The sequence below is a fragment of the Netta rufina genome (genome assembly GCF_964035555.1).
Source record: "Netta rufina genome assembly, chromosome: 1".
Classification (NCBI taxonomy): Eukaryota; Metazoa; Chordata; class Aves; order Anseriformes; family Anatidae; genus Netta; species Netta rufina.
In genome coordinates, this window is record NC_140123.1 from 160,455,435 (window position 1) to 160,478,308 (window position 22,874).

The 22,874-nt window shown below is 37.4% G+C and overlaps 1 protein-coding gene across 3 annotated transcripts in view; it reads right to left on the bottom strand.

Moving 5' to 3' along the window:
• The window catches only part of CDK17 (cyclin dependent kinase 17), a 94,843-nt gene that overhangs the window by 56,926 nt on the left and 15,043 nt on the right, over positions 1-22,874 (bottom strand). For all 3 annotated transcript variants that reach the window (XM_084306515.1, XM_084306514.1, XM_084306513.1), the window contains exon 2: positions 1,529-1,677. In XM_084306515.1, the coding sequence (XP_084162641.1) occupies positions 1,529-1,646 (118 nt within the window). In that variant the 5' untranslated portion in view covers positions 1,647-1,677. The remainder of the gene's footprint in view (positions 1-1,528; positions 1,678-22,874) is intronic.

Here is a 22,874-nt window from a genome sequence, read left to right on the forward strand (position 1 = left end):
GAAACATGCAGAAGACATCTAAATATTGCTGCTTGAGATAATTCTCATATACTATAAACCACAAATAGAGTTATACAAGGTTTAGGATAGCATGAGCTCACATTTCAGAAACTCATTATTGTGTTCTTTCTACCTTGAGCTAGAACACAGAATGTGATCCAGTTTAAATCAAAGCCTTTGTATTCTTCCTGGATGCAGTTTTCAACTGAATCATTTCAGTAACCCAGTTCACTACATTCACTGATGCTGGTGACAATTTTTGATGCTTATTTCCCAGCACAAAAGTAATATTCTTAGCACTTATTCACATAATGGAATCAATCTATCAGAAGTATATAGAGGTCTGAAGAAAATATGAGTCAGTAACAAAGGCTAATGCAAGCAAAACCAAGTTGGACAGCTGCTCAGAACGTCTCAAAGTATTTTATTCATACTAGTGCAAAAATACTACAATTATTGTTTTGGAGTAGATCTGTTGTATAAATTCTTAAAGCTCTAACAGACATAATTTTCCAAGCCATCAGGCACAGCCCATGATGAAGACAATAGTGATGAACAAGCCAGGGATTAAAGATAAAAATGAAAAACACTAATAGTTTTGTTTTGTCAAAGGTAAAGTCAGTTTGGTATGCAACAGATTTTGGATGGGGTTTAAAAGTCTGCAGGGCAAATTCCATTGCCTCTACTTCTGTTTAAATTTCCCAGTCCTGCCTGAATATTCCCATTGAATATTCAGAAACACTTACTGGTGTGAGACGAAAAAAATTCAGATCACTTGATACCTGAGAAAATCTTAGATGTCAGCAGAACAAGAAGTAATACTAATCAGCACAGAAGATGAAATATGACTTCAATGCTGCAGCCAAGGAAACAGAACAAAGAAACACAGTCTCTTCTAGTTGCTATTACTGCAACTTGGATTCAGATGCAGTATTATCATTACCGTGGATATTACAGCAGCCAGTACGCTTATGGAATCAGCGAAAGAACTGAATAAGAATACACAAACAAGATAGGTGTCCTGGATGTTTCTAAATGCCTTCATATTGTTGAAGAGAAGTTCTATTCAAAGACATGAAGAGGCGACAGTTTTCAGACTAGTGCGCTACATCACCAATGATAATGTAAACAGTTTTATTCAAAATACTTAAACAATTATTATCAATATATTACTGAATAACCATTTTGGGAAATAAATTGAATTTGAAGCCATATGAAGTTGATGTAAAACCCTTTAAAGTCATACAATAAGGTGTTTATTGAACGAGCATTACGATCCTTGCTGCTCGCTACATTAAAATAGCAAATTAAGAAGCTTTGGATAAAGAGCTGTATAACAGTTTGATATTAAAGTAAACCAATAAATGACAACATATCAGACTGTTAAAAGAACCAGGCTAGACAAATGTGAGTTAAATTAAAAGCTTGATAAGGAATTCCATGCAGCTATGAAAAATGAAAAAACCCAGCACCATTCACTCAAGCAGGACCTGATCAAATTGGTATTTGAATGAAAAGATATGCTTACCATTATCTTTGCTGCTGTTCTCTTCAATTGTCATTTGTTCTGCTAGCTCAGACAACGATTCATCAATGGTCTGGCTTCCACGCAAGGTTAAGGAAAGTCTCCTCTTAAACTTTTTCATTCTATCAATATTAAGTCTGGCTTAAGGAAGCCTGAAAAGAGAGATTAAAAAACAAGAAGTGAAAAAAAATATTAGTTAATCAGTAAACCAATTAACTAACATAAAAATGGAGGAAGACTTCAAGAAATTAAAGTCAATATGCAAGTTATCCATAAAACATGAATATCCTTAGACAAAGTCAGCTCTACTGGACTGAAGAAGAATGTCTAGAGACGTGCCCATACACTTTTGCAATTTTGGTTAACTGTCAGAGAAAGCAAAAATCTTTGCTTAAGAAAAAAACATAACAGCTCATTTGATCGCTATTTAATTTTACAATCCAATAATAAAAATTAGCAGTCATTGGAAGACTTGACAAGCGCACACTACCGCCTTCTTTACTGCACTTCCCCTGCAGTAAACCTTCCCCTGTCACCAAACCTTCCGAGGACGATGATGCTGAATCTTCACCCCCTTTCAGCCCATCTGCTTAAGGATGACAGGTTACTGACCTGTTCTGTATCTCGCCCTTTTCACAAGAGGAGGAAGTGGACAGCACTAAAAGCCTTAAACACAAATGCAATTCTCAAACCCAATCCTACCTAGGCAGATGACAGCCAGGGCCTGACAATAACAGCTAGAATGGATGCTCCTCTCCAGTCTGGCAATAAACTGGGAACAAAACAGAGGCACCTTCTCTGTGCAAAACTGTAGGCAAACAAAGAAGCAATAATAACAAAGGTATAGGTAGATAAGCATGTTGCCACAGGTCTAAGCTGGTAAGTGAACTTTGTCATGTAAGGGCAAACACATGGTGCACTGTAATAAGCACACTTCTGTCTTTCATTTCCCCCTATGGATAATTCACCCTAAATGTTATTTCACAGGAACTTGTTTGTCTGCTCATAGCCTCAAATACACACATACAGGCAGTGTCAAACAAAAGCACAGCATACTTTCATTTCTGAGCTGCTCTTATCTTTTCTCCTGCTTCCATCAGCCTCTTCACACTCCAAAATGCATAATTCGCATACAAAATTAGAAAATCAAGTTTTCCCTGATGTCCTCCTCCAGAGAAATGCAAAAAGTAGTACTTTAAATATCTACACCGAACAACAAATTCTGAATATGATTACTTTCATATTGACAACATCCCTCTAAGCATACACTTCGCAACTGCGTAGCTTACTCTTTGGTTAGATATTAGATAATAAAAAGGAGAACAAACTGGTGGAAGAAGCTGGAAGTGGTTGTTGATGGTAGGAGTATGCCTATGCACCCTAAAACATCACAAGACTACACTGCACGCTACAGTTAGTAACACAGGGATGGATAAGAGATGACCTTCAGGATTTGAGCCCAACAGCCTGAGATGAACAACACAAACACTGACAAAGAAGGAATGGTGTCCAAGGGGAGAGAGGTGGATTACACAACAAGGTTAACACCTTAGACAGCCACAGCTACTACAGTAGTAGGCAGAAAGAGGCATTGTGTACAGACACGTAGAAAAAAAATAACCTTCTGGAGATGCAGTTAGGCCAGCAGTTTCCAAACTGTACTCTTCTTTTAATGCATTTCTGTACGTGCAATAAAGCCACACCTTAGCATGAATAATTTCTATCTCCTCTCACTCAAAAGCAGGATATTCTTATTGTTAAGAAACTGAACTCAGAGCATGTTCCAAGGGAACTTTTCCTGTTCAGGACCTGCTCTAAAGAAGTTATTTGAGACTGTTGTGTTTCTGCGTTTAACTTTTTCAAAATGCTAGCCTATGTTTCTTCTTAAAAATTGAGTCTTTAAAAATATATATCAGGGCACATTCTTCATTTGTGGTTTTACTTGGTTCTCCTACATTGTTTTTGAAGCCTGCATCTCCCTACATGTATTACTCTCAAAAAGGATACATGGAATTTTTAGCTATGTAATGCCCTAAAGCTAACTGAAAGCACAACAATTTCTTTCCAATTTTCCACTTGGGCAGTAACTGAAAAAACAGATGCCTTTATATGGAAACAGGCTGTTCCTGGCTTTTAATCTTGCAAATATTTAAGCCTACACAATTTTCTAATCAAAAAGAAGATCTACTGCTGAACAATATTACATACAAATGAACAGACACAGATTAGAAAATCCAAGAGATTCTAAATCTCAAGATAATATAAAAATACATATTTTGTTAACAATACTTACAAAATTCCTCCTGTTACAGAAGGGCTCATGGAGTGCTGAAGCACCAATTTTACCAAGATTCTTAGCAAGTTCAGGACTTGACTTTGAAAGAATTTAATAGTAAAAAGGAATCAGGAATGGGAATCCACATGCAAGTAAGTGCTTCCTTCTACTGAAATGTAATTAATGTTTTTTTTTTTTTTTTTAATGGAAAAAAAAGATGTCCAATGATATCAAACTCAATTTTCCTGTTCCTGCCCTAAAGCATCAGTATTCTTGCTAATTCAGACACGTAGAGGATATATATTAAAAAAACTGAAAGCAATTTAGGAGTGACCAGTATTTAGCACTTGGGAACGTCCTGACTTTTTGATTTCTTCATCCTCACTTGTGGCCAAAGTTTTAGAACCTGCTAAATCCTCGTATTTGGAGACAAGGTCTCAGAGAACAGAGCTTCCAAAATATAATCCACACAACCCAAAGGTAGCGCTAGTTGTCTAAAATGACAGCAGCTTCAGAGAAAGGGTGATCTTAACTCACTTAAACAAAATTAGAGGGAAGTAATTTGACATTCATTTTCACCAGTTTATAACAGATGCACGCTTATTTTCACTGTTTAACAGGAAACCTGACAAATCTAAAATGGAGTTACTTGATTAGTAATATACACCTAGTGGTTATGATTAGATGCAGTAAGACTGATGATTTTCCCCTAAGTTTTTAGTAATTGTGAGATGAATGTGCACAGTTATTTTTGTTTTGGAGCTTTAGAACAGAGCCCAGAACAGAGCCACCAGCAGAACACAGATGAAGATAAGGTGGTAAGTGTAGGCCTCTCCTTTACGAAGAGTCCAGAGGAGGACCACGAGGATGATCAGAGGGCTGGAGCACCTCTCCTATGGGGACAGGCTGAAGGAGTTGGGGTTGTTCAGCCTGGAGAAGAGGAGGCTTCAGGGAAACCTGACAGTGGCCTGCCATTGCCTTAAGGGGGCCTACAGGAGAGCTGGGGATGGGCTCTGTGTCAGGGAGTGTAGTGATGGGACAAGGAATAATGACTTTAGACTAAAAGTGGGTAGGTTTAGATTAGACATTGGGAGGAAATTCATTACTATGACAGTGGTGATGCCCTGGCACAGGCTGCCCAGAGAAGCTGTGGATGCCCCATCCCTGGAGATGCTCAAGGCCAGGCTGGATGGGGCCTTGGGCAACCTGGTCTGGTGGGAGGTGTCCCTGCACATGGCTGGGGGTTGGAACCAGGTGATCCTTAAGGTCCCTTCTAACCCAAACCACTGATTGTATGACTTGACTGTTCTGTTTTGTAGATTTATCTACTCTGAATTTCCAAATTGCATCCAAAACAAATATTTGAGAGGTCATAGCAGATAGACGCATAAACTTGAATGCAGCTAATGGAAATTCTAGTCTTCTGCAGACAGAATGAGGACAGGCAATCTGATACAGTACTGTCTGTTACAACCCAGAAAAGCTAGCAGAGACATATTTGTTCAATCCTTAAATTGATATGAAATAAAGGAAGAAGCAATGTATTAAAGCAACTGCTCCTTCTTACAAATGACTTCCAGTCTAACCCTGAACTCCCAGCTTTTATCATTAGAAGCACCACTATTAAATCCTTCCAAACTGTACTAAAATTTACCTTTCATACACATTTTTCCTCCTCAGAACCTGCAACAAAGTTTTCAATGCTCACTGTCATTAGCTCAGTTTGCTTCAACAGCCTCAAACTCCCACTTCCCTCTCAATGTCATTTAAAGGTATTCTCTACAGTGCATTCCTAAAAACAAACTCCCCAGTTTTTAAATCATCTAGGTAAAATCAGACTTAAACACGTGGGTTCTGGCTCCCTTTGTCTGTATCAGGCCCATCCTTCCCACAACACCTGTACTACAGCACTTTTCGTTTGGCCAAACCAGATGTCCACAGCACCCTAGATATATAGCAGAAACATACTGAAGTATTTACATTCTGTATTAATATCTAGATTCCACACTCATCAAAAATCAGAGGCCTTATGATGCTGATAGCTAAAATCCTGTCCCCCCAACTCCCAGCCCCTGATACGCTCAAGTGAAAAAAGGAATGCAGGTCTTTATATGCAGTTAGCATATGCTATGTGCTTAATCCTTGTAAGCTTAAACAAATTCAGCTGAAATTTTCAGAAGCAATGAAAATATTTAACAGCTTACATTTTAGCTGGTTTATTTCAGGAGGGTCAAAGACACTGATGGCTCACCAAGATCTGGCTGATTCAAAGCCCTTTGAAGTCAGTGGGAACCCGTCCTTGAACTTCAATAAGCTTTGGATCAGACTAAGTGCTGACTCTTCTGTTTCCAGATGTTAAATTGCATTAAGATGCATCTACATAGAGATTAAGCATTTTAAAATTTACTTTTCCACTTAGGCACACAATGAAGTTGCTACTTGGCTGTTTTTACAAGCTGCTTTACAAGCGGGTGAGGTGCTTCCCAAACATCTAAAGGCAGTTAGAAAAACACATTATCTGAAGACAGCAGCTGAAGTGGGAGGAGAGGACAAGTTCAGAAACCTTCAGGAGAAGCAGCCTATAGCAACAGCATGGACATGGGACAAGCCTCAAAGAAGTGCTACGGGACTAAAGCCACCAGCAGGGGCTTTAAAAGAAAGCAGACAGCAGCATGGCCAGTCTGAAGTAGCTCACTTGGTAGCTCAACATCAGCTCCTAGGATGGAAGAAGGCAAACACATACAAGGGGCACCAGCCCGATTTTGTGAAATGTACAACCTAGTACATTTCCACTGCAGTGGGCCAAACTGGGTGAAGATGGTTTTTAAAAAGTGAAAAAAAGGTACAAGTATGGCAATTTGGTAGAGATCTGAAGATTCCACTGAGACTTACATTTTTTTTAGAATCTAAGATGGAAAAATCAAGTATGCTGTTACTGACTGAAAAATAAAAACTGTCTGCACTACCAGGAACAAGAACAGCAAGAACCGTGGCACTCTCTCATGCAGTCCTTGGTATTGCAGTTCTTCGTGATTCTCAAAATCCCTGGCATCATTCACCGTGTCTTTCAAAGCTGAGCAGTTGATCATTCAACTCTCCACCAGCGTTTTAATTACACCAGTTGCATGCCTGTTATTTTCAAGCACATAATAAACTGTGTGTCACTCATTTTTTTTGGCTGCATTAGTAACTTCAGATGCATATCATTCAAGAATAAGTATTTCTGAAGGTGATAATCCAAGCTTGTGTCAGAAAGAGAAGTCTGAAAAACTCTGAGTAATGAAAACAACATTAATTAAAAACAGAAACAGGAAACACCTGTCAAGGATATTGTCCCCTTAATTTAAAGAAGAAAAACAGCTTTCTGTAGTTTGCTGTTATTAAACTGTTCTCAATCTACCTGAGTTTGGAAAAGGAAAAGAAAAAAAGCTACTGATGACACCAACATCTTGCACATCAAATACAGAACAAAATTAATCACACTGTGAAATACACGGCTAATTCATCTAGGATCATAAACCAACAGTTTGAGTACTTGTAAAATTCACATCTAATAAAGATGCACTTCCTTACAATCACAATTCCACTCTAAAAGAATAGATTATACAAGTGGCATCTTACTCATTGCATCTGTTCCAACTTGCATTTGTTCACATCAGGCCAAAAAAAATAATTCTACTGCATTTTTCCATGCTCAGCCTTCAGAAACATCGTGACTAGCCAACTAGACTCTCTTCTGCTTAGGAACAGAACCACTTCAAAAGTTATCTTTTACGCTGCATTTGGTCAAAGAACTGACATTGCAGATAGAAGCAACATCTAACAAACAAGACCCTTGTTACTGATGTAAAAAAAAAAAGCATGAAGTCAAATATCAGTGCCTAGTTTGACCTCCCAGCAACAGAAAAAAAAAGGCAAAAGGACCCTCACAGCCTCCTCTTTATGAATAAGACAATATTCAATATGGAATTAATCTTCTATGGTAAGGCTCCTTTTTATGTATTTATAGATCGCAACCAATTAATTACTGAGAACTGGAAGCACAAACGTGTTCACAAAGCTTAACTTCTTATCACAGGCTGGTTTTCCTACCTAATGTAGGCAAAGAGACTCCTCCCAATGTGAATTAGAGCATCTATATTCAGCTCCTGATCTAGACCATCAACTGGAAGAACTTTTGCATACAGAGGAAATATATGGAAATTGGCCTGTCCTAATTTAATTTAGATTAGGAACGCACTTCCTTTTCTCCCTCCCCCTAATAATCCTTTTGCCTTTAAATAGTAATGAAGTACAGATATCAAAACAAATCAAAACAAAACCACAGAACCTTTATGTTTAAAAACAAACAAACGAAAACAAACATGAGAATCATTACTCTGTGCGTATTTAACTATACCACTGGTACTGGAATTGAAAGGAACAACCTCCTCCTGGCCTGTCAAAGGGTCAAAGCTGGTAGTCCTCTTTCCTGTCACATACATACCTTTTTTCTCGTGGACTCAAAGTTTTACTTAGGCAATCACAGCAAGATTACATATTTTAAACTGTACACACATATTCTCTCCTGTACACAGTAGCAATATCAAATAACAAAAAATATCAATAAAGGCATTGTATTTTATATCTCCCTAGATTAGATCGGTTGTACTAATGCTTCATGTTAATTATCAAAGGTTCTGTTCTCTCACCAGCCAAGTGAAAAAACACAGCACAAGTCTGGTTAAATTGGCTGTCATTTAAGCCAACAAAATCAATGAGCTGACTGGCAAAGCTTCTTGCATTTGCTGTTAGACCCATAAACTGAAAGTCTTTTTTCCTTCTTGGAGGGGAAGGCAAAAACCAGAAGGCTACGTGAATATAATGTATATATTACCAATGAGCCATGGAACTTTCCATCTCTAAATATATAACGAGCACTGGAAACCAAAATGTCTGTAATGTGACTGGGTTGGATTAGTACACGTAAAGTGCCTTAACACAGCTTCTGAAAAATATATCTAAAAACTGTGCACAGTAGGCTTGCTGCCCCCTAATTGCTTTAGTAACCAATTTACAGTGTTGGAGTCATCACTTCTGGGACCATCTTTCTTTAGCCTTGCAAACGAGCCAGTCTTTGGAAGAAAACCAAGCAGAAAACCTCTTCAAGGCTCAAGAATACTAACTCTAAAACTGAAAACGAACTGCGCTCTTCTGAGGGCCTGAACAATTTTATCAATAAAAGGTCTGGACTTTCAAAAGATAAAGGGTTTCTTTTATTGTCAGGATTCGGGCACAAAATGGAAGAATCTCACACAAGAGCACCTTTGCTTAACTTCCAGTAGTTCTCAGTCCAGCATCACCCATCCTGGAAGCAACTTCCATGACTTGTCTTCAATACTCGCTTTTTGTTGTGCACCCACACAAAAAAATTACATTTACAACCGAAGACTTAGGCCAATGAAAAGCTTCAACGCATCTCACTATTTGTGAATCAAGCACCACAAAACACAACAAAAACATTGTAACACTGTAAACGAAGATAAAAACTGAAGACAACACTGATTTGGCTAAACAAATAATAGCCACAAAAATTTCCAAGCAAGTTTTTAAAAAGTTTTGGTCTTTTATTCTTAAAACAGAAGTTAATTACACTTAGCCCAAAAGGCCTTACATTAACACCCCTCCCAAAAAAAAACCACAAAACACCTCTTAAAAAACTCTTCCACAATTATTGTACGCATACACATTTCTGTGCATGTGAGTAATATCAAAGAAGTCAGGAATGGTTTAAAAAGACATCTTTGGATGCATTCCTCTTATACTTCTATATGTATGCAAAAGGCAACTCATCAAAAAAAAAGCTGCAAAGGAAATAAAGCAATTTATTTATTTATTTATTTATTTTCGGGGGAGGGGGGAATAAAGCACAGTATAACAACACAGAGAATTTTCAGTTAGGTAAAAAGAGACAGCATAAACAGTATGTTCTACAGTACTGACAGCATACATGATATTTTACCTATTAAAAATAACAGGCCACATTTAATAGCCGATGCACTGAAGGCATTACATTAGGACATAAGACATTAAGATAAAATTGGTGTGATAGAACAGACTCTTTGGAGACTTATTTAATGCATTAGATGTATGCTCAATATAGTCTGTTTTTCTAGAGATTTCTGATAACGATAAAGAGTGGTACAATTACTGTTTCTGAAACAGAGATGCAATACCTTGGCTAAAACTAAGCAAGTCACTGCTGACAGAAACAATAGCCTAAACAAGTTTTCATGGTCAGGCTCAGTATGTGTAAGACCTCCACAGAGAGATTTTAAAGACAGTTCCAAATGGGGAGTAAATAAATTAATTCTAGCAATGAACAATCGCTGAACTGTGGTTCAAAAATGCATTAGAATAAATGTATTTTACCTAAATAAACGCATAAATTGCTGTGATTCGGTAATTTTAAAAACTCACAAATTCCTATCTTTTCTTCCCTTTTCCAATTCCAATTCCAATTCCAAAGTTGTAATTGACACAACTCCAGAAATACCTCGCTAACAGACAAGCTCTGAACAACAAGTCAATTGCAAATTTTTCTGCTGTATTAATTTTTACATAGCAGTCAAGATGTCCCAGCATGGGACCAATTTGTTCTGTTACAACATTCAGACAAATGCTGCTACATCTGTCTGAAATGTTCCTGCTGCCATTTAATGGTCAACTGGATATGCAACGTGGACTCAGAGTGCTCCTGCTCTCATTTCAGTACCCATTGCCAAAGATACTAAACAAATAAGACACTATGCCCAATGCAAATCATAATCTAGCTGAGAACCTGCGAAAGAAAGAAGAGTTTTGATCTATGTTTGGACCCATAAATATTTGTGTTGACAACCGAAAGGTGGTGGCAATATATTGTACAAGGCAGAGGAGAAAAAGCATGAGACTGCTTATATCAACTTTATACCTTCCTCGAAGTAGAGCACTGATCACTAGTGTACATCACACGCAACATCAGACTGTCCAGCAATGCGGTATTGCTGTGTACTAGAAAGGCAGCTTGAAAACATGCAGAGCTTTGCCTTCACCCTATTTAGCCTTGCTTATCAAAAACTGGGAGACAGCATAAATGCAACCTATGAATAATATAAAGAACAACCTCAAACATGGTTAAGGAAGGCCAGCATGGGAAAATAAGAACAAGCATTCAGTGCCAGCGCCTTCATCCTCGAAGAGCTCAGGCTGTTCCCACCACGTAATGACCATGTGCAGATTCTTCTTCATGCTTCTGCTGCAGTGACGTCCCGCTCCCAAATAAAGTCATCCTACCAAACCTCACAACAGGTACTTTCAAGAAGCAGATAAAAAAAATTGTACCTCTTCACTTAACCATACAAAAAAAGGCAACTGCCATACATCGAGCTGTCACAACTTCACTGTTGGCGTACAGACAAGAACCCTATACTGAGACTAACAGATTTGGAGAATGAGGATTTTTCTGTATCGCTGGGTGTTACTCTTCTCTCTCTGTGCCCATAATTTCTCTTTGTGTGGCTTCTACACCCAGTCTTAAATATTACTCTGCCTCCAAGTGACTGAGACTGTCCAGAGAAGAACGCCCATATTCCGGAACTAAGCAAAACAACTCAATTACAAATAAGCAATTTGGGCAAGTCTGGCTAACCAGCTGAGAGGCCTCTCCCATCCCAGGCTGAGCAAATAGCACAGCACATCAAAGGACACTATTCAGATTTTACATTACTTTCTCTCAGTATAAGCAATTCTCTACCTGAAGGCAGCAAGTCTTCTGGGCCTTCAGCAAAGGCCAGGATTAATGAACACATCCCCCTTGGCAGTGACAAGAGTTCAGCTAGACTCAGGAACCAGGAGACAAATGGCAAGCAGTAAAATGGCAATGGGCTAATCTATGAGTAAATGACAGGTCAGTGAGACAGCATTAATATACGGGGAAACAGAGGGTAGCAACTATGAATGTCAATCAATAATATTAAACCATACATGAATAATTAGCAAATAAAAACAAAGACAATCACGCTCCAGATTTTTTTTTTTTTTTTTTTTTTTTTTTTTTTACACAGAACTGATACAGGTAAAATAATTGTGACTAATTCCAGGCAAGCAACAATCTGTCAACAGAGGCAGGTGTACACACAGGAAATCAGAATTTCTCTAGGATCCTTTAAGCCAGAGTAAAGATAACTGGGTACCTTACTATGAAAAGAAAGCAGTAAAAGGGTCACACAGCCCATACATAGCACTGTTAATGAGCACATCATTGTGCTGGGCAGGCCCATTTGCTCTATTTTGTTTTCCTGCCAGGAGGAGGAAGTGGAATTTTATGTTTGTCTTCAAAATTATTTCTTCTGAATTTCTGTCATGATCACTCTTCTGCTGTTAGAATCTATCGCCTAGGCAGTCTCCTCCTGCCACGGATGATACCTTCCGCAGCAAACTAATTCACATCCTCAATCTCAATCGCATTGCAGAGGCTGATGTTGCTACTGCTGTCAGTGACCTGGATAATGCTGCCAAACGGCAGGATTTGTCTCACAAAGAAAATGCTTTATGAATAGGTAAACCTGAATTACTGCCTATACAGAGAGATACTCAACACTCCCTAGAGAATATAACTTCAATAACATTTTATGTCACAATCTAATATAGCTCTATCCTGAAAGCAATTTTTTCAGAGAAGTGCTGAAGCAGTTTTGCTACAGAACTCCAAGGGAGACAAAAAAATGTGCACTAACCATTATAATAATGTCACCAGATGATATATAACTCAAAACAGTCCTGCAAAGTTGCTCAAGGACACGTAGGACCAATATTTCTCTATACCAAGAGAGCAGTCCAAGTCCTTCCTCCTTCCCCCACGACATTCTTGCAGTAACTTGGTTTCCATAACGCTATTTGCTGTCTGGAGTCTCTGGGCTGCAAGATGCACGCACCAGAAATTCTGTTTTATCACCCAAGTATGCAACTGTTGAAGAGTAACAAGAAGAATCCCTTCCACTGCAGTTCATTTTGTTTTCATAACTAGGATCCCTAAGCCTGAAATTGAATACTCTGAGAAGTTTCTATGGAGCAATGTAGTTTTCACTTGCAGTGCCTGTACTCCTGCAGTTTCACTTTCACTAAAATCAGTCTACATTTCTGTTTAATAAAAGGGAACCCAAGAGGAGGTCTTCAAAAGGAACAGTCATCTCTTCCCCATTAGTAATTTATAAAAGCACAAAACAATCAAGTTATGACACCATCCCTCCAGTGTCTATCTCTGATCAAGGTTTGTCAGAGATCACAAGAAATGCTTTTTGGAGAGATTTTTACCAGGGTATCACAAAGATGGCATTTACATAATTTCTGACATAATCTGGGGATTTCCTAGCTCTTCTATATGATCCTCGCTGCCTCAGCAGCTCTTTCACTATGAAGCTGTGGTGACCACAGACTACGATTCCTTGTGAGAGAAGGGCTGTGGGAGGACACCCTCCTCCTTCCTTTACTTGGTCAGGCATGCATAAACTTGCCTTCTGGGAGATAAATGATCTCACCTGTTGACTTTTAAATTTCTTTTTACTACATTCAAGAACTCCTTATTTTGGAACTTCAGAATCCCCTTACATTATTTTCTGTGCTGCCCTCAAAACACAAAGTGAAACAATTCCAGCAGCTCTAAGGATACTTCCACAGACAGTTCTGCTAACTCTTGAGGCTGTCCCAACAACTATACTTTCCACCTCTATGAATGCATTCCTATTTGAGAGGAGAGGTTCCAACATCATGCAGATGAAGAGCTCAGGATACTAAATTATGAGAATCTAAAATGGGGCAATAAAATCCACCAGAGAACTATAAAGATGTCATAATATAGCAAGACGATCGATGTTTAGAGAATTGTTCCATAAATTAGGAGAGCTGTGTTCTTCACAATTTAGCTATCTCTACTATTGGACGCAAGGTCAAAAATGTAGCTATTGAGCATGCAGGAAGAAAACAGAGACAAATTTTTATCCGATTATGAAAGATTTCCCTTCTGAATTCATTAATGTTATTGAGAAAAAGAGTTCTATGAGAACGTTGTTGATGGCAGCCAACGTGGTACATATGAAGTGCCTTCTGTCTGACTAAGATTTCAGAAGCACATACACTATTGCTTTACACACACAAAAAAAAACATAAAACATACTCAATTTAATGAAAGCATAAGTAGTTTCCAAGAATTCAAGACTAAATTTGCTGCAATAAAGAGATGCTGTTAAATGATTATTTCATAATTTATAAATATAAGTATATATTCTTGTTTAACTATTTATTAAAATTTTAATAATTTAGTTCAATTTCCAGAGAATGAACAAGTCAAAATATGTATTACCTTGGTTACTGTTACTGAAACCAAACAAAGATAAAAGGAAACTGATAACGGAGAAATCTGATACAGACATCTATAGAAAGGGCAAGCAGCCAAGTGAACATACGAAAACTGTACAGGTTATAAAGACCACAACTCTAACTCCTTTTCAAAGACTAGTGTTTAACAGTTCTAACTTGCACTTCGCTGTCCACATTATAATTTATGTAAAAGCTACTTCAACTGTCTGTTCAGCTTATCAGTATTCAATTACACTAAAGCATATGAGCCACTGAAGAGAAATGCAGTTCTATCATTGTGCAGCCCTAGGGGGAAAAAAAAAGTATAAAAGTATCAGCTATTTTCATTTCTAATATCCTACCAATACTGCCTCTACTTAAAAAAAGACTTCGCAAATTACATGTCAGGAGCAGTACACAAAAGCTCCCTTTTGTTAGTGAAGTCACTTTGGAGTATAGAGTTGAAAAAGGTTACAACAAAAGAATTTTTAAGGCTAAAAGTAAATCAATGTTTCCATGATAAAGCAACTACAGCCTCTGAAGAGGGATGCTTCAGCTCTGAACTGCAACTGGGAATGAAAGGCAGGCATATGCAAACTATGAAATGACAGGGTAGAAAGAAGAGAGTCACAAGGTATTTAAAAGAAAAATAAAGAGAGAAAGTACTAGAGTAAGCTACATGCAACAAGTTCTCTCACCAATAAAAAGGGAAAGTGGTAACAGGGACTTGGTCTCGTTCATAAGACTGCATTGGGCTGCCTAATTACTAGATCAAAACCCCACACATTCATACAGTGCAAAGCAGCAGAGCTCTCTGGCATCCCTGTACAAATTGTTTAAAACACTTTGCTTCTGTAATTCTGTTCCAATTCATCCAAATCCAAATAGAAATCTTGTTTTATTCAGAAATAAGGTAATATTCAAAGGTTATTTTTCCTTTTTTTTTTTTTTTTTTTTTTTTAACTGAATTCATTTTCACTCATCCCAAGTAGGTAAATCAATAACAATTTCTTTACTGAAAGAGCAAAAGACATGCCATGATTTATGTGAGAATGCTAGCATAAAAACAAATGACAACTCTTACGCAGGAGAGACAAAGCAGTACACAAATGTCCTCCTTGCATATACATGCAAGCTATGTATAGCTAAATGTTAGCCTAGATAACATTTACGTGTTGCAAAAAATTTTACTATATTGTTTTGTTTATTAAATCAGATATATTCTAAAGCAAACCACTTTAAGCTATGAATTCAGTTCCACTGACCAAAACTTCTTTAAAAAATACAAATCTTCTACTGTTTTTAAACAGCCCGCAGTAAAAAAAATATGAATTACTCTAGTCTGTGTTTTTAAAATTCTATTACCTTGCACATGAAATTAAGGTAGTCCTTTCAAATATGAAGTAGATCGCCAGCCGCCCATTACTCTGCCACCTGTGTTCAGCCCCTTAAACTAGACAGCCGATTTAAAATTCATGCAGATCAAACTATTCAAGTAAAAATACCAAAGTGTGCTATTATTTCTAATTATCTTGTACTCTGCATAGGAGTTTCTTCAATTTCAAATAGCTTCAACAAAATAAGAAAAAGTTGAGAAAAATACATGACTCAGCCAATTTGACAGGAAGGTTTGATATTTTACATAATTCCAAGTTGGCACAATGCATATTCATATATGGCTGTGGTAACTACAATTTCAAATACTACAAATTACTAACCTGCAACAAAACATTTTAAATTCTTAAAATAAGGGAAATACACTAACAGCTGTACAATAACACAATCCTTATGCCTAAATATTAATGACAACTGATTTCTTGGGAGCAAAAGAGATTCTTTACTGTGAAAAGGCTATAAGATACAGCTAAAGGCTGTATGGTGATCAGTGCTGATATTTCTGTTCTTTTTCTCAAGACTGTTTTCTTTTTAAACTATTTTAACTTCAGTGAACAGCAAAAGAGAAAAGACCGCTTAGATACTACTTAGGAATGAATGTAATATTACTGAAGGTACATATTACTTAAAATATTTGCACAGTTTGACTGTACGTAAGAGCAGGTATGGCTAAACAACAGATACCTAATCCAATAGAAAAAAAAAAAAGGCAATACAGACACTGATATTAACCTGCTACCTGATGCTTTCATCCTTGAAAGTGGCTAATCTCAGCACTGTGCCCCAAATAGGCACGTTTAAACATAATAAATATTAACATGACTATGGAAAAAGCATGTAATTATCTTCATTGTATTTCCACGACTACTGTTAAAAAGTACATAATCCCGAAACAGCACTTCTGGAAAAAAAAAAAAAAAAAAAAGCGAACAATATACCTATACACTCATCTTTGAGGAAGACTGCTCTGTACAAAGGTACGTAGCTATCTTCAGTGCTCTCTTGGAATCATTTTAAGTCAGGCAGTAGACAAATTTGGATTAAATGCTCAGATAAGTTTACAGTGAGTTGAAACATGAAATATGTTCAGGAAAGTTAAACATCAAAACTAAACACGGAGTTGTATAACATAGTAAGTCAGTAATACAGAAACATACTATTTTTTTCCTGACAATCTTCAGGAGAGTTTTTAAGTTCAACTAAAAGCCTGACATCAAACCAGAACACATGAACTTGGGTTTACAATCTGCTTTTTCCCTCTTCTTCCCCACTATCTCATCCATAATTATTTTATCTCGTATAACCGTATAATTAAATATGAAAACCCCATTTAGAAGTTAACATCTTGCTATTCTAACACTGGAAGAATGTAGACACACTTTGCAGTTTCTTCTGCTCAGAGCCAGATTCCATTATGAAGGACACGGCTCAGAAAAGCTTTCAGAATACTGATTATGCCTTAAAGGTAGGGGACTCAGTGTGTGTGCTCATCTTTTTTTTTTTTTTAACCCTAATGCAGCACTTGAAAAATTAAGCTCTTGTGAACCACAAGCAAGTTGAACCTGACTCTCTGCAGTTAAACAAATAACAAAAAAAGAAACCCTAAACCTTTCAAGCAAAATAAGAAAGAGCGCTGAAAATGGATTTAATCTCTCAGCTGTTCATGATCTCTACAGTATCAGAAGTCTTGTGTTCAAGATAAGACCACAATGTTTTCTTAACTGCATGAGTTTATAAGACATGAGTACCTTTAAAATTTACAGCACTACGCCAGCATAGCTTTACAACATTCTCCTTACATAAGTGTACTTCCATATGCATTTTTGCTCTTCAGTTTATTTTTCCTCGTGTGTCATGGCTGATTCGTAATTGTACTAGATATGTGAAATATCAGTTCCCCAGCTCTGCCCAAGGTCATCTCTCCGCAGGTACAGAAAGATGCGCATACAGCCAAATAAGCAACGCTAAGAAGAACTTTGGTATCTAAAGAACTAAACGGCACTTAGTGACTGAGGCTTCTACTGAAAGCATCAGAAATAACCTGGAGAATAAATGGCAGGCATCTTGACAAATACTTTTAGAACTGATTTTTTTCCTCATCTAGCAATCATTTTTAAAACATCCAATTTTAAGATAGGCTAAAGTTAGTTCAAACATCAGCTGTATTTTTTTCTCAGAAATTAAAATCTCTAGCTTTGCATGTTTACAATGAGAAATTGTCAAAACAAAACCCTATTCTGTTTTTAAAGTTGAGAGAAGCTGAGCAAATTACGTAGGAAACCCTACTCTTTTCAGGATACACAGAAAATACACAAAAACCTGTATCATTCTTCTGAAGTTCCCAAACACGAATTAAGTAAATTATCTTGATGAAAAGCTGAAGAAATGAATGGGGATCAAATCAGAAATGTACACAACCAAGTCCTTTGAAAAATAAAGATCACCTACACTTTGGCTTTTCCAACTGAACCTTGTAGTTTGCACATCAATGGCAAATCTGAAATAGTGAATCAATTTCTTTATCAACTACCGAAATAGTTACTCTATCACAATGAATTAATACATACCCACTGTATAGACTAGAGAATCAACACAAACGTATTAGAGTTAAATCTAACCTTCAAAAATCTTAGAATCTAAACAAATCATCTTCCTACTCTGCATACATAACAATGTGTTATTTTTTTCTTCTCTTTTTCATAAGTATTTATTTTTTCCATAAAAACTTTTATCTCAATATTGCCATCAAGGCTGACAATATAGAAGTGAATTAATGCTAACTGTCCACATGCTTGTGAATACCTGGTATCTAGGGAATAGGCAAAAAAACCCAACAAGTTGTTAAAGAAAAGAAAACAAGGCAAAAGTGAATCATTGAAAATAAACTACTTGACTTTCCAGGAGCTGAAAAAAAGAAGGCTTGGTCTAAAGTCAAGAGGTTGCAAGCAATTTTCTAGTTCAGTGGAATAAAGTATCAGTAATGCCACGTAACCTGTTTTATAACATAAGTCTCACTGATGATTCAAACACATCGTGATCACTTAAGCTCATACACTTACCTGAATACACACGGAAGTTAAAAGCTGTCTACCCCCACAAGAAAAAAAAAACACCACACACAACAATGGAAGAGAAGGAACATTATGAGAATCAAATATCATTTCCCATAAAACATTTTCTTATTCTTTATTTCAATATGACAGTAGAATACGTTCATATTAGTCCTGAAAACCTGTAACAGGTGACTACAATCCAACAAAACACATGGTTTCAAAATAAGCCATTGCCTCACAAAGCCTCAACAAGCATCATGCCAGTCAAACACCCCATCTTCAGCATGTACTATTTTTTTCCCCTGTATATGTAGATTATATTTTATAGTTAAAGCAGTAAATTGGTGGTGGTGGGAACAAACATTTGCTGTCCACTTGCAATCACAGACTGAGATACGTTGTTGAAAAAATATTTACCATAGCCACTGAACATTGAAGTTAAATGGAACGTGAAAAAGTGAAAAGGAAATGCCTGCAACCTGAAGGGAATAAAAAAAAACAAACTTCAAGTAATGGAAGGAGGAGACTGGAAGACTTCACAGAAAGTTTTATAACATTTTTCACAACTAATTCCAAGGAACTGCTGCTGTGGGTAGCAGCATGCAAACCTCTATTTTATAGCTTGCTGAAGTATCTTTACTGCTGTGACTGCAGCACAGGCAGAATCTGAGATGATGAAAAAGTCATCACAGAGTTTTGAAAAATTTTCCAGCAATGTCCCAACTGAAAAATGTCCCAGCAATACGCCAAAGCACAAACAGATCCACAAGCTTTTGCAGCTTATGTTCTTACTAAGTTTTAGAAGTGCCTTCCCCTCTTGCTGGGAGGCAACCAGGGTATCAGGTGCAACTGCTTCTGAACTGCAGATACCTTTCCACTTAGAAAAGTCTTCATCAAATATGCAGTGTCAGTGCATGTTAGCAAGCCCAACCTCTGTGGAAATACGCTCTGCCTAATAACATTGGTGCTGCCTGGATCCCCAAGGGTACCACCACCATGAAAATAGTGATTTTATTTCCACTCAAAATCTACAGAAAAAATTGCTGTCCTGCAGAATTAAAGATTAAGCTGGTCTATTTCTTCTCAAATTTCTTTTAAATTTAGCTTTTATCACTATCTTTCTTTTTTTTTTTTCCTAGGTGTAGGAGGCAATCCTATCCCCCTGCTGACAAGAGATAGTAGGAGGTAGCAATTACTAATGAACTAGCAAGACAAGCTTTTCATTATAAAGCAACAATTTAAGAGAATCTGTAACAAGGAGAGAAGTACCAGCACTTTCCTTTGGTAGCAACAAGGAAGACAACACATTTTGGCCCCTCAAGAGCTCTAACTACATTCCCAGAATGATGCTCCTATCGTCACATATCTCACACCCTGGAAATCTGGATGGGAATGCACAAATGCTTGTACATGTATTCAGAGCATGTTTTCCAGACTCATACCAATTAGTCCCTTCCCTTCTGTTTCCTATCAGTCGAATAAAAACATTGGGAAAGATCCAAATAATGACATTTTGACAGCAAAAAAAGCAAATGCATTCAAACATTACCAAGGCAAATCTGAAATAAATCAAGCATGGAGACACCTCTTATCCCAGTACCTGACCTCCCCATGAGATGTGTCCATGAACCCTAATCAACTCTTCAACAAGAATCTCTCATATATTTCCCACATACAACATAAATTCTGTACAAATGGATCTAGTGCCTTCCCAAGAATCAGTCTGTATGTGGAAAAAGCTTGAGAGCTCTACGTGTTAGAGACTAGACAAAAAAAAAAAAAAAAACACAAAAAAACACAAAAAAACAACTGAACATGTGACCATAACTACAGGTAGATTGCTTGCCTCCCTACATACTGGATCTTAAGCTGTTTTCATGTAGAGAACACGTATTGCTGTGCATCGACACATTTATACCACACCTGGTATATAAAGTGATGCCTGAAGAGCACCTCCCTTCAACGGGGCTCTGAACAAAAGTCTGTATTTGCAAACTTGACTTCTCAGCTGAAGTAATTAAGCATGCAGCTTCCTGACAACCTGCTAGAAAAGCTCTAATTTTTCAATTTGAAAGATTTGAAGATTAGCATGAAATTTACTACTTGTTGCAAATTAGACATCAGAAGAAGAAAAATGCAGAGATCACATGCTGGATGTCCGACAAGCCTACGGTTTCAGCCCCAAGTCATCCAGACGGACTGACGGGAGGTGTCCTTCCCACGTGCACCTTCCAAAACTCTTCAACACTCCACGTGCATCCACAGTAAAAATATTACCATCCCATTAAGGAATTTACTATTTATAACGTTAATAAAATTAATGTTGACTTGTTGTTCAAATATATGCCATTACTAAATTTTTAAACATTAAAATGATTTACAAAAGGAAAAAATGCTGGGACCAATGCTTTTAAAGCCTATTCTTGCTACACATACTTTCTGCATGTTCCACAAATCTATTATAACGGAGTTACATAAACGACATATCCTGTTTCTTTCCAGAAGAGGTTTGCTCTTGCGTACCATTCAAGCATGAGAACATGAGATGAGTAAGAAAGCCAAGCAGAAGAGACTTTTAGTTGATTAAAGGTTTCAATATAAAGAAAATTAACCTTTTAAAAGGTACACGTAAAACACCGTAATGTGATATAAATTATTAAAATTTAGCAGTTTTTTTTGTTGTTGTTGTTGCTCTTGTTAAAAAGAGCAAAGCTTTTTTGGAGAAAAATCAGACTGGATTGTTTTTAAAAAATAAAGTCACATAAACACGGGATCCCAATGCTGGTGATACACGCAGAAGCCAAGTGCACTTTTAAAGCCAAATCTGATGATTTCACAACACTTGAAATATACTCTATATTTTGTATAATCTTTTCACAATATACATTGTTATATTCTACTCACCCTAACACAGAGCAAAGTGAACTTTTTTTTTAAAACAAAACAAAAGAGGAAGGAAATAACCTACTGTGGCTTTCATGCTAGCACAAAGTCTTAACTTCCCATTCTCAGGCATAGCAAAACCCCATCCAGTTATAACCACCATGCTGAACTCCTTGTATGTTCAGTCTTCACAGCAACGTGAAAACAAGAGTAAGTCTCAAAGTCTCTCCAGTACAATCAAAACAAACAGAAGGCAGTAATTATTCCATCCACTACTCAACAAACTATTTCTGGAAATTCATTTCCACTGCAGTTCACCAGACAAACCTCTTATTGAAAGTGTTTGCTGAAGACCGCCCAACAAGTTCACAAAGCACCTGGCTCTGTTGTAAGGCAGAGGAATGACATCATGTGTTTCACAACTGGCTATGATACTTGAGAAATCGTTCAAAACGTTTTAATCACGTATTGTCCTAACTGACGTTTAGTAAAACACAAGGAGGAAATGATGGGTAAGCGTGTAATAAAGGCTTCCTATTAATTAGGCTTTTAATGAGTCAGTTCCAATGACTTATCACCAACGTTGTTACTTTCAGTTGAGTATCCTCTGTGAATTACCTAATTCAGTCACCAAGCCAACTGAAAGACTTAACCACCTCCTTGTCATTATGTAAACACTACTCACACTTTGCAGGTTATCTGGGAGGCCAAATTGCCAACATGCAATTTTTTGGAACATATGTTTTTGGTGAACAACACATTAGCATTTAGGGCCATGAGCACATACAGCAGATTTCTTCACGGCAAACAACTGAGGTAAGAGAAGGAGATAACTGATCATGAACTCCTCTAAAAAACTTTATCACAGAGAGAAAAGCCCCATTCATTCACCATCCTGTCCGCAGCCCTCCCGCAGGACAGTGAAGCTGAGCCGTCGAAGAGGCCGTCTTTCTACTCCAGCCTCATGACCATGTGGAAAACAGCATGGGGACAAGGCTGAAGGAAGTGGTGTTGCTGCTATGCACAGCTATTTCCAGTTTACTTTTAAAAAAAAATCTACCATTCTATTCAAACCCATGTACAGTGCAACAGGAAAATAATTACTCAAGTTTGTTCAGCTTCAGAAGAGCCTGGTCCTGAACACAGACAAATCTACCCTGACTTTATATGAAGACACTGACGTGTGCCACCAGAGCTGGCTTACAATCGAGTTTTTCCATGGATCTGCAGAAAGGCAGGGGATAATGCCATGCACACATCTGCAGTTCAAGAACCCTTTCTATAATGTACCAAAGGAAAGCTTTTGTTTGTGTTTCACATCACAACTTCATGAATACAAAACAAATATCTCAAGAACACGTAACAGTAC